Here is a 13,451-nt window from a genome sequence, read left to right as displayed (position 1 = left end):
AGAAACTTTGTTAATTCTTCAGATAATGGTTTTATACCTGACACTCTCCTAGAAGATGTAATGAAGGCTCTGGACCTTGTTTCAGATCCTGAATAGTAAGTATAATAAAATCTAAGTACTACAAAAATATATTCTAATTAACCACATATTAGTTATAATTTAGGGTTTTTCTGAATTGTTTTCTTGCTTATGCTCTGGGCACAGAGCATTATTTTTAAGTGCCTAAGTCAGCTTTAAATGAAATGGAGGAGGAATTGGAATTAGAATGTCTCCAACTCTGGTAGCAATAACTGGAAGCCAAAAAAAAGAAGAAAAGGTTGTGTGAATATATTTCCCTATGCTGACTAGGATGTAACTGTGTGCCAAAAGACCTGAAGAAACAACGTGTACAGAGGCAGATTACCATTGGTTCTATGTACTGCTCCACTTATATTTTTGTTACAACCAACAATCAGTATCTTGTAGTCTTAATAGTTGTCATTTGTTTCCAGAGTGACACCCTTGGTTCTGAGGATTAGAGTTAGAACTACTAAGTGAGCAAGGTAGTTTATTTTTGTTATATGGACAGGCAGGACTCATATTCTGTGGCACCTTCCTTGCCAAAGCTTACCTACTAATCATGTTTTGCCACTAAATGCTAAACCCAGAAAGAACAGCTATGTGTTTAAACTTACGTTTATCTCTTCAGAAGGTGATTCTGCTCTTTCATAAGCTCAGGATCTAGTTTATTGTAGTCTAAATCACTTGTTCCTGTAAAATGGCTGTGGAGACTGCAAGTTTACTTACCACAGATATCGGAAATTTGATTGAGGCAATTTTCTTTCCTTTCAAATGTTATAAAGTACAACTGGGTTTACTAAGCTGTTCTTGATGGAGAATAAGGGTGAAAATGGGAGTCAAAAGACACTGTGGAAACTAAAACCAAAGAAAATACCAGACAAAAATGCTAGAATTAGTATCATGTCAATAAATGGTGAAAATTGCAAAAGTTTAGTAAGAAAAAAAAGTCTTAGTTTAAAGGGTCTGAAAAGCTTCCTTTTGGCCTTTGTGTTCTGCTGCCTCAATAAATCTGAGGGAATCTTCTTTCTGCATTCATCCTTTTTTCCATGTTTGGGCTTCAGGGCACTTGTGGCATAGTCCTGACCTATTTTATTGTGCATAGCACATCAAATATAAATTGATGTAGGAAGAGTCAGTTGGAAGGCCTGCTATATTGAAAGGACCTCACTGGAGATCAAACCATGGAATATTCATCCTTGAAACATCTCTTATTAAATAAAAATGTTGTCTGATACCATTGTCTTGAGGACTTGCTCAATTTTGGTTCTAGATGTCCTATGTATTTACTGTAGAAAAGAAGTATAAATAGCACATTTTGAACTTCATACAGACTTTTCTGTTGTTTTATTTAAAATAAATTAAAGTCATTGCTCGCAAGTGTGCTATTTGTCTTTTTGATTTTGAGAACTAAATGAAAATTCTTTGTCTGTGATCATCTAATTTGAGGTTTTAAGCTTTTCAAAATCTGAAAGTGATTAATAGTCAGATCTGCATAAAGTTTAGGAAGTATAGCGGGAAAACTTTGTAGAGCAGACATGGATTCACAAGATGGGTTAGCCCTTTCAGTACTGAACCAGTTTACGCAAAATGACATGTTAACTTTAGTAAAAATTTGTAGTCTTTTAGTAAGTAGTTCTGAGGACCCAGCTCTCTTGTTCAATTCATTTTGCCTGTTTCTAAAAACTATCTGATATTTCTTAGGACACTCTAGGTTTAAACCAGTTTAGCCCCACCATCCATCTGACCCCTGCTGGAGGTTTTTGACCCCAAGTACATCTTGGCCATTGCAGTACAAAGACTGTCAGTGTCGGTTCCTTGACATTCATCACCTGTTTAGTTAAGATGCTACACTTTGCACTGAAGTGGCTGAAGCACATGCACACGCTTATTCTGCTAATTCTGTGGTAATGTCAGTACTAGTGACAGTCTAAACTGCTCTAGCTATTTGCTGAATGAAAAGGATGGCCTTAGTTGAAACATTCACTGGTCAAATTTTATTAACTTCCCCCACTAGCTTAATTGATTGCATTTTGTACACTGTGTAGACTTAAAAGCTTAGCATGACTTTGCCTTTTTAAAGAATTTTTATATTCGTGAGTACACAAATGCCTTTATTTTTATTACATTAATGTGAGAGCATTTTCAAAATTATCTTAAATATGTCTTGGTTCTGTTTATGAACCCAGTGTTCTTAGAGCCTGTTCTAGCATTTCAAAACTTTGGGCAGTTTTCAGACAGCTACTTAAAAATCTTAGTTTTGTAATTTGAGAGCAACAAGAATAAGCAACAGAAAGATTAAAGTCCAATATCATGTAAATCCTCAGTGCTGATATCACCCAAGTCATGAACATTCATTTTTTTAGATATTAAATGAGTGTAGTTAATAGGAGATCTCATTCAGTTTTATGAATTTTAAAATTTCCCTTTTAAAGGCCTTAACAGAGCCACTCTTCTCCTTCAATTGCATAACATTTTGTGCATATTGAGGCAAAAGCAAAAGAATGCAAATAATTTACTACTGCTATGTTAATGTCAAGAAAGGGAGCTACTTAAAAATGAAGAAACATAAGTGGCAGCCAAAAGGATAAGATGCTTACATATGGCAGTAATCAAAAAAGAGCTTAGAGAGACGCTTCCTCCTCCCAGCCCCCAAGAAAAAAAAGCCTAACTGGTTAAAAGCAGGCTAGAGGAGGCTATAAGAGGCTTAGACTGTGCTTTGAAAAGAAAATGTAGTGTCTAAGTAAAGAAAACAGGAAAGAACATAAATTTATGAAAAGTTAAATGTGAATACAAAACAAAACAGCTGAAAATCTTTTGAAGAATACCTTTGTAAAGATATGAAATAAAAGCTAGTAATAATTTTTTCTTTTAAACTCCTCAGAACTAAGAGACTTGTAAGAGGTCTGTAGGTCTGATAGGTGAACCCCAATATTAAAAAAGTATTCTAAGTCATTAATAAAAGTGACATGAATTCTTCTTCATATTCACTGGGGAAGACTTCACTAGGAAGTTTTGTTCCTCATCCATATTCAGAAGCTTATAGGGAGATTTTTATACTTAAGCCTTTTTGTAGGTGGTCAGCAGAACTAAGTCTCTGAAACATCAAGAAGAAATTCTAGATAAGTAAAATGAATGATACCAAATTGCCACCAGCAGCTGATATTCACCCCAGGATTCTGAAGAAACATCAGTATGAATTTGCTGAACTGTTTTAAGTTACATACCACTGTAAAGTCTCCTGATACCAGAGGAATGAGAAGGTGACAAATGGACAACAATACTTAGAAAAGGATTTGAAGACTAATCTGGGGAAAATTGACTATTGAGGCATCTGTAAATGTGGGATAAGAAGGAAGTTTTCTCTTGTAGATTAATAACTGATAAAAGGATAGAAATAAATGTCATTTTTCTTGATGGAGGGAGGTCATCAGAGGAATCTTATAGAGATTTGTATTAGGTCTGTATAGTTTGTCATGGTATGGATGTGGATTTGAGAGTAGAGATCAATATGAAAAGGTTTACTGCTGATATGAAAGTATTCAAGATCATAAAAATGAAAACTGTTTTGGAAGAGCAGCAGCAGTTACTGGGAGATAAAGTGAGAGAGAAGTTTCAGTTCAGTAAATGTAGATAGATTGCACATGGGATAAAACCGTTCTGACTTTTACATACACAGTGTTGGGCTGTGAACTAGGTATTACTATTCAGAAAACAGATCTTAAACTGATACTCCCTGGTAGTCAAACATATAGAATGGAATTGCTAGGAATGCCATTGTATAAATCTGTGACATTCCCTCAATTTCTGTAGTTCTAGTTCTACCCCATCTCAGAAAGAATATTGTGGAAAGGTATCAGGAGGGCAGCAAGGCTAATCAAAAGTGCAGAATGGCTTTAGTACAAGGAATAGCTGGGTTAGGACTCTTTGACCTGGAAAAAAGAGACAACTGTGGTAGCATGTAATGGAGGTTTCTAAAATCAGGACAGGATAAATATGAATAAATCTTTACACTCTAATGTCTGTAGAAGTTTACTGCTTTAATAGAAGCATAAAGGTTTTATTGTCATTGATTTGTAATGACCTGAAATTATATCATATTCATGTCAGTAAGGCTTTCAGATTAGTCCTGTGTATTGTTAATATTTTCATTATTAATCGTTTCTGGCTTCTTTGATATCAAGGGCACCATGTAAATATGAAATGTATCTGTGAAGCTTCATTTTATTTCAATGTACTAAGTACGTCTTGGAGGCATTCTGAATCTCCATGTAAAAACAGTTTGCTTGGCAGTTACAGAGCTGTATTTAAAAGATGACTGTTTTATGTATCTAAATTCAAGAATGTTTACAAGACAGCAAAATACCTTTTGGGCTATAAACCTGGTTTTAGATTATATGGGTTTAAAATTACTTTACCAAATATGGTGGTCTTTCAGAATTATCACTTATTTAATTTGAAATAGCAGATTACTTCTTTTTAAAAATAACTGTGTTCTGGCAACTTGCATGCCATTCTGCTGCATTTGTCTCTTATGCTTAAAAATAGAATAGTATTGATATACTTGGCGGCCAGTACTGTGGTAGCACAGCATAACTTAGTCATGCAAGAATAAAAATGCCCTACTCATGCTTTTATATCCAATGTTTTTGTCATAGCGTAAACCTCATGAAGACCAAATTAGACCCAGAAGGACTGGGCATCATATTACTGGGTCCCTTTCTGCAAGAATTTTTCCCTGAGCAGGTAATAAGTATAGCTTTATTGCTGCAGAGCTTTATGTATTCTGCTTGCCATTGAGATTCATTTAACATTTGCATCGATATCACAGAGGTATTTTTAATAATAAGTATTATATTCATTTGACTCATATGACCAGCAAATAACTTTTTGCACTATACAGTGAATTGTAGACTTTCATTTTGCATAAGGTGTCCATGATTTTGTGAGCTTTACACTGAAAGGAACTCCATTGTAGTGACAAGTTCTAAAATTAAGTTCAGGAAATATATAATTGTTTTGCATATGAAAATGAACTTGTTCCCTACCCGGAAAAGGAAGTTCATCTGAGTTTGTTTTTTGAGAATGAAATTGCCATACTGTTTTTATCAATATTACAAAAGACTGCTGTAAATTGCTGGCAAATAGGAAAACATTGCAAACATATCTAAAACTGCTTTTATGTAGATCTCTATTAACTTAAAATTTTTGACAGCTTACCAAAAAAGTGTTACAGAGTTACATTTAGAATACATTGAAGTCAGCATCTGCCAAGGTTATGGAAATTTATTTATAACTCTGTCTGTTCCAGATATTCATTAAGACAGCACCACACCACTGAAAAGAGCATGGGTGAACCTAGTGCTGCTGTCCTCTTCCCTCCTCTACCCTTGGTCACATTTTCCTGCCCTCACATTGCCTCCCTTCTGCCACCAGGAACACCTTTGTAGAGATATGTGATAAACCAGAAGAGGGAGTTGGGCCAGATGAGAGCCCTTTTTGCAGGTTCATGGGAGGCTTGCTGCATGGCCATACAAATGCTTGTGTTGGCAGAAGGCAGAGGGTTACCCTAGGGACAGAAAAACTGGCTGGCAATGGCAAGGGAAGGCCTGAGAGGGGTGCTTCTTTGGAGACTTTTCTGGCTTACCATGTAGTTGAAACTACATGGCCTAATTTTTACAACAAAGGAAATGTGAAACTAGTATTTTTAAAACACCTTTCACAAGACTCTGTGTTAGAGATGTACAGCATACTGTAGCCAAAGATGGTGAGGACTGAATCACAGGATCACAGAATGGTTGAGATTGGAAGGGACCTCTGGAGATCATCTAGTCCAACCCCCCTGCTCAAGCAGGGTCACCTAGAGCACGTTGCACAGGATCACGTCCAGGCAGATTTTGAAAATCTCCAGAGAAGGAGACTCCACAACCTCTCTGGGCAACCTGTTCCAGGGCTCTGTCACCCTCACAGTGAAGAAGTTTTTCCTCATATTCAGACAGATCTTCCTGTGTTTCAGTTTGTGCCCGTTGCCTCTTATCCTGTCGCTGGGCACCACTGAAAAGAGTCTGGCTCCATCCTCTCGACACCCTCCTTTCAGATACTTGTACACGTTAATAAGATCTCCTCTCAGCCTTCTCTTCTCTAGGTGAAACAGGCCCAGCTCTCTCAGTCTTTCCTCATAAGAGAGATGCTCCAGTCCCCTAACCATCTTTGTAGCCCTTCGCTGGACTTGCTCCAGTAGTGCCACATCCCTCTTGTACTGGGGAGCCCAGAACTGGACACAGTACTCCAGATGAGGCCTCACCAGGGCTGAGTAGAGGGGGAGGATCACCTCCCTCGACCTGCTGGCAACACTCTTCCTGATGCAGCCCAGGATACCATTGGCCTTCTTGGCCACAAGGGCACATTGCTGCCTCATGCTTAACTTGGTGTCCACCAGCACTCCCAGGTCCTTCTCAGCAGAGCTGCTTTCCAGCAGGTCAACCCCCAACCTGTACTGGTGCCTGGGGTTATTCCTCCCTAGGTGCAGGACCCTGCACTTGCCTTTGTTGAACTTCATGAGGTTCCTCTCCGCCCACCTCTCCAGCCTGTCCAGGTCTCTCTGAATGGCAGCACAGCCCTCCGGTGTATCAGCCACTCCTCCCAGTTTTGTATCGTCAGCAAACTTGCTGAGGGTGCACTCTGTCCCTTCATCCAGGTCATTGATGAAGAAGTGGCTTAACAATAACATCCACCAGCTCCCTCAGCACTCGTGGGTGCATCCCATTGGGGCCCATGGATTTATGGGTGTCAAGTTTGCTTAAATGATCTCTAACCCGATCCTCCTCCACCAAGGGAAAGTCTTCCTTTCTCCAGACTTTCTCTCTTGCCTCCAGGGTCTGGGGTTCCTGAGGGCTGGCCTGAGCAGTAAAGACTGAAGCAAAGAAGGCATTCAGTAACTCTGCCTTCTCTGCATCCTTTGTCACCAGGGCACCCACCCCATTCAGCAGCGGGCCCACATTTTCCCTAGTCTTCCTTTTGCTACTGATGTATTTGAAGAAGCCCTTCTTGTTGTCCTTGACATCTCTTGCCAGATTTAATTCCAAATGGGCCTTAGCCTTCCTCGTTGCATCCCTGCATATTCTGACAACGTTCCTATATTCCTCCCAAGTGGCCTGTCCCCCTTTCCACTTTCTGTATACTTCCTTCTTCTGGTTGAGTTTTGCCAGGAGCTCCTTGCTTATCCATGCAGGTCTCCTACCTCCTTTGCTTGACTTCCTACTCATAGGAACGCACCGCTCTTGAGCCTGGAGGAAGTGATGTTTGAATATTAACCAGCTCTCTTGAACACTCCTTCCTTCTAGGGCCCTAACCCATGGGATTCCTCCAAGTAGGTCCCTGAAGAGGCCAAAGTTTGCTCTCCTGAAGTCCAGGGTTGCGATCCTACTTAGTGCCCTGCCTCTTCCTCACAGGATCCTGAACTCCACCATCTCATGGTCACTGCAGCCAAGGCAGCCCCTGACCTTCACATCTTCAACCAGTCCTTCTTTGTTTGTTAGTACGAGGTCCAGCAGCACACCTCTCCTTGTTGGCTCTTCCACGACCTGTGTCAAGAAGTTGTCACCAATGCTCTGCAGGAACCTCTGGGACTGTTTGAGCCTAGCTGTGTTGTCTTTCCAGCAGATATCAGGGTGGTTGAAGTCCCCCATGAGAACCAGGGCCTGGGATCGTGAGGCTACTTTCAGTTGTCTGTATACATCATTAAGAGATGATTCAGCATCTAGACAAAAAGACAGGAGTTGTAGTGTTTGTTTTCTTGGGATTTAAAGAATTAGGTCTGCATCTTATTTGTCAACTCTTTTTTCTTCCTTTCATTTCTATATCCAGAAGTGGATACATCTTTACAATAGGATATAATCTTATTTCTTACAATGATTTTAAACTTGCAAGCCTGTAAGACTGCTGTGCTTAATTTTAGGCCCCAGATGCTTAGATTGGAGCTTAGAAGGCCAAAGTACATCCTCCATAATTGGCTGCGCCTGAACCATCCAGTACTGAGGGCCCCAGATAGCTGGAGGAGGAAACACCCATTGTATGTGGGGTTGCTGTGCCCTGCTGCCTCTGTTTCCTATTCCTGAATGGATCATCAACTGAATAAGGGGAAATAGGGAAGGAAGCATAGTGGAGTCATTGGCAGATCCCTGCCTTAGTCACCTAGAGAGTGGTGGTGGAGGAACTCTTTAGCTCTTGTAAAGTTGGAGGCCCCAAGTCAAGGCCTGTCCGTCAAGCACAAATTCACTGTTGTGCGTGCTTACCTACCACTGCCTTCTGCTTGTGCTGCTGAACCTTTGCTAGCTCTGATACAAAACATGGAAAGTGTTTCTGCCTTAGAGTACAGTCTGAACCATCAACACGTTCAGAACTGGGAGCTGCCAGAATCAATTCATGAATTGATGCTGAGGGCATGGATATGTGTCAAATCCATCTGTACTCTCTGGATCAGATAGCAGGAGCCCTTCCCCATATTGAGACTTAGTTCAGAATTCTTTCCGGACGTGAGAGTCTTCAGAAATGAAGAAAGATTGATATCTTTAAAATACTATGAGGAAAAAGAGGATGCCAATGATGGTTGGAATTGTTGATGTTCCCCTTTATACAATGTTTGAACACCTACCTAGCACTTGGGAGATCCAGATTCAATTCCTCCTTTGCTGAGGATATTCAAATTCAAATTTTCACTCTTCTAGAAAGTACTAAACACCAGCTTGAAGGAAAGAAGGGACCTCAGCTTTCCTTTTTGAAGCTGTTGGCTTTGAAGAAAAATACTCAAAGATCATTTAGGCTGAGAGAGCAAGCATGATTCTTTAGTGCTTAGGACAGTCACGTGTAGAGGGGGAATCCTGAATTCCCCTGTATACACTTTTTTTGGAAAAAGTTACTGCACAGAAGTCAACATCTGGGACAGGAACTGGAAACCAACACTTAACCTTTAGGGTGAGCATGCCTTCATCAGGAAAAAGAATGTGCGCTCTTTTTCCTTCCCAGGATAGTTTTATCTATCCTTGCGAAGCAACTTCTGTAAGTTAGTTGCCCCTTACCTTTTTCTTCTGTACCCTCCCTGCACTGAATAGTCTAGCTTGCTGTCTGAGACCCATAGCAAGATAAGGTTTTTGAATCCCTCCAAGCAGAAGAGAAAAATGAATGAGGGCTTTTTGTATTCTCATGAGTGTACTGTAACCTGAGCAGATCTCTCCTCACTCCAGCCTTTACCCTCCAGTTTTTAAAAAAGGGATAAGCTTTTGTTTGGAGCCTGGTCCAGGAGGTATAAAAGAGATGGTATAACAGTTAATTTGTGTATCCTAATTCAGCTAAATGCAAAGCTTTTCAGGCCTTTTTAGGACTAAAGCATTTAAACACCTGGAATGTTTAAGTTTGACAACTGCAGTATTTCTGCTGTTAAGCAGCAGCTGAACAGGTGTTTTCAGAATTAGTTTAGTTAGGCAGATGTAAATTTACTAAGATGTAAATTACTCTAGCTCTGAAATGGAGGGTGGAGGATTGAATTTGGTCCTTAGTAAATATTTAACTTAGTAGCGTCCAAGCAGTTGGTCGTACATACACATAACTGAGGCTACTACTTAAGGTATCCGACTTGAATAACTAGGACAGATTCTACATGTGCAGTGGTTAAGTTATAATTTAAAGTGTCCAGACAAGCACTGAAAATCACAATTTGTTCTTGAAAATCTGGGGAAAGAAATTATACTTTTTTTACAATCTGCTTGTAAAGCTTCCCGCTTAAATGCTTCTGTGTAGTTGTAAAGACAAGAAAGACACTTATCAAGACACAGTGTATATATTACATGAAATTAACTGCCTTCTTTCTACTAGGACTCTAGGGTTTCAGAGTCATTCACTGTTTACCATTACAATGGACTGAAGCAGTCTAACTATAATGAAAAGGTAAGATTTGAGAAACGTAAATCTAGCCTTAGATAACAATTAGTGTGCAAAACTGACTCCCTGTATTGACATGTAAAACTGGCCATAATTGCAGGTAAAGTACTTTTACTTGAAACTGGCTTTTTACAAAATTATTCTTTGAATATTTTTCTTCCAAAATTATACATTTGGATTGGAAACTGCCATGTGCTCCTGATCCTATTTTCGTTCATATACTGGATCGGTTGGCTGGACTACATCTCTTAAGCTATGCTTTTTCAATAGAGCAGTTAGTTCATCCATGAGAAGTGGGATCTAAACTATAGACAACGGAGATGTAACACAGACAAACTGTAACTTCTGTAAGTAACTATACATCTGAATTGAGATGTTTGGAATTTTTTGTGAAGTATTTTTAGTATTCCAAACTCGCTTCAAAATCAAGATTTTTTTGGAAGCACTTAGTTGGGGACAAAAAAAAAACATTTGCAGTGTCAGTTTTCTTGGGGGATATACGTGACACATTATGACCACTTCTAAACCAGTTCTGAATAAACACTTAGTAGAAGAGTATAAGGAATTAATAGACATAGGGAACAAAGAAATGACTAGAAGTGGGAAAACTCTTCCAGAAAATGTGTATATTCAGTCATCAGAATAGCTTGGAGTTATGAAGTCATTACAGTTACCACTGTGAAATATCCAGCAGCTTTGTATACCAAAACATAAGCAAAAACATTCCAAGAGGCATTTATTTTTAATATTCAACATACATACATAACACAAAATTTAAACAAAGGCTTGTTTTCAGGGAATTCTGTCTACACTATTTTAAATGTTGCTTTATGAATGGAACTACTGGAAACATAAGTTTAATTTTGTGGAGGATTCATTACATAAAGTTAAGTCCAAGGTACAATTTCTGTACTGTACCTTTTGGTCTGCTTTAGGTGAAAACAGTTCAAACATCTTGGTCTTAAATTTGGTCATCTAAACAAGTTGTCTGGTCTCCAGCAATGCTGAGTAACTGTACATTCTGAAATTACATCCTGTGCTTCACATCAGCTATGGTATATGAATACATGAAATTAACGTTCATTTAATTTTTTGGTCTTCTGCTTTATTAAAACTTCCATGCAGTTATTTTTCTTAACCTTTCTTTTGTTCTGCCCTCTGTGCATGTTCACTCTCTTTCCAGCTACATGAAAATTAAAAGAAAAAAAAAATCAGTAATTTTTTTTAACTTCTAGTAGTAGTTGCCTGTGCAAAAAGTCCATCACTTTTGTAATTATGAAGTCCAAATTGAGACATTTATTGCACTAAAAATATTTATTTCGAAACCATGCATTTCACAGACATGCAAAAACTTTTTTTCTGTTTTTTTTTTCCTAAAGCACAGTCTATCATAGGGAAATACTTTTTAGACATTAATCAATAATTTTTACATTGTTTTTTCTGACAAGCAGAAATGCAAATTGAAGTTAGATGATCCATTGTCACAGAATTTGTGCATTGGATTTTCTAGATTTTTTTTCCAATTTTGGCCTTTACAATCCATTCATGTAAACCTTCGAGTGGATATGGCCTGATCAGGATTTTCAGGTAGTAGAATATAAAAGATTAGGTTACTTAGATTTCATGTTTCATTTTATTAAAAAAAAAAAAGAAAATGTGTAAAACTTTATGAACTTGATTTTTGATGTAAAAAATGTTTTATAACAAGTGCTTCCTAACCATGTGAAAATAGTCATCTCATCTTAGAGATTTTAAACAAACATAGGCTGACATAATTGGGTTTATTTTGACAGGTCATGTATGTAGAAGGCACAGCAGTTGTTATGGGTTTTGAAGAACCAATGCTACAGACTGATGACACTCCTGTAAAACGGTGCTTGCAAACCAAATGGCCATATATAGAATTACTCTGGACCACAGATCGATCTCCTTCCTTAAACTGATGCATTTCATATATAAACAACATACTACTATCAAATGCTTGAATGGGGATATAAGAGTTGGTATTTGCTTGGAAAGTGGTATACTTTGACTGTGTGAAGTTATACACTGGTATCATTAACGAATTGTAAATACTGATTACAAACACTTTTTCAGTGTTAATTGGAATATTTAATTTTTTATTCAGATTGATTTCTATTATAATAGTTTGTCTCTTTTGGCCGCTGTAGTACAGTTAATGTGAGTTATCTTAAAAAAAAAAAAAAAAAAAAACACTTATAAAGTCTTAAAAATATTTTGCCATCTCATGAAGATTTGAAAAATGTCTGATATTGCAGAATTTGCATATTAGATGTCAGATCTTTAAAACATAAAACATATTCAGCTTCCTCTGAATCATATAGGCATGTTTTATTATTTATACAATATTGGCTTACATTACAGTACCATAATTTGTGGACTAGACTGGCCTTTGCACTGAAAATGTTTAAATAAGTTTAGACTTTCTGCAATTTTTCCTAAAATCCAGTTTTACCTAAAGAGCTTGCACAATGTGATATAAATAAGATACAGTTCTAGGACTATTACTAAGTATAATTCATAAATATTCTTTCTTGGCAGTTGTATATTGCTGTGGCTTAGTTATCAGGCATGATAAAAGTTAATACAAAATCTGAAGAAAAAATAGATGTATTAATATTTATTTGAATTTGTATAAAAGAAATGTAAAAAAACAACAGCAGAAAGAATTTCTTGTTCTATAATCTTTAAACTGTTCAAATTTATAATATTGCCAAATACCTCTTCTTAATATGTCCAAACAGCAGTGTAAGCCAGCTTTATTGTATGTGTTAAGTGCATGAGAACATCTGTTATTACATTATTATATTCCTTTATTTATTATCAACTTGTTAGCCCTGAAATAAAATCTTTTCCTTGACTCATGATGTAGTGTTTTAAGTTTGCTTTTGGTCTGACTTGTTCACTGCCTCTTTTATATGATGAAAGGGACCTTGGGTTTAGCAATGACAGTTTTGGAAATGAACACGTCAGGAAAAGAAAAAAGAACAAAAAATAATTTCTTGTATCTTAACTGTGAATGCAGGGCTTATATTAATGCTAGCAAGGCTGAGAATTCGCATTCAGGTTTATGTACTTTTTAAAAAAACTTTCATTTTATGTGCAAATAATAGTATGAGACTGGAATGACCATGATGCAGGAAAACAAACTGCCTTGGTCAAAATGAGCTATGTAGTGGAGATAATAAACCACTGTTTGAGAATTTGCACTGTAAATTATATGGTAATGGTAGAAAGAAAACATAATCCTTTGCATATCACTTGCAAATATCTCCTCTGCAAGACTGTAGAATATATCTACTGTATTTACATCTGGAAATGGGTGAACAGTATAGTTTCAGTCATTACTTGTTTAAAAATATAACTCCTGAAATTACCATGACCATTACTGAATGCAAAACTGATTGTAGTGTATCTTATATTTAAGATTTTTTCCT

General features: G+C 37.5%; 1 protein-coding gene across 4 annotated transcripts in view; it reads left to right on the top strand.

Moving 5' to 3' along the window:
* The window catches only part of MINDY3 (MINDY lysine 48 deubiquitinase 3), a 67,118-nt gene extending 54,244 nt beyond the window's left edge, over positions 1–12,874 (top strand). For 3 of the 4 annotated variants that reach the window (XM_067291755.1, XM_067291757.1, XM_067291758.1), the window contains 4 exons: positions 23–95; positions 4,716–4,803; positions 9,928–9,999; positions 11,787–12,874. In XM_067291755.1, coding sequence (XP_067147856.1) covers positions 23–95; positions 4,716–4,803; positions 9,928–9,999; positions 11,787–11,936 — 383 coding nt within the window. In that variant the 3' untranslated portion in view covers positions 11,937–12,874. The remainder of the gene's footprint in view (positions 1–22; positions 96–4,715; positions 4,804–9,927; positions 10,000–11,786) is intronic. The other variant, XM_067291756.1, reaches the window with a different exon arrangement.
* The last annotated feature ends 577 nt before the right edge of the window (positions 12,875–13,451 follow it).

The sequence above is a fragment of the Apteryx mantelli genome, chromosome 2, assembly GCF_036417845.1.
Source record: "Apteryx mantelli isolate bAptMan1 chromosome 2, bAptMan1.hap1, whole genome shotgun sequence".
Lineage (NCBI taxonomy): Eukaryota > Metazoa > Chordata > Aves > Apterygiformes > Apterygidae > Apteryx > Apteryx mantelli.
The sequence above is the reverse complement of the archived record's forward strand: the minus strand, read 5'-3'. Positions and strand labels throughout refer to the sequence as shown.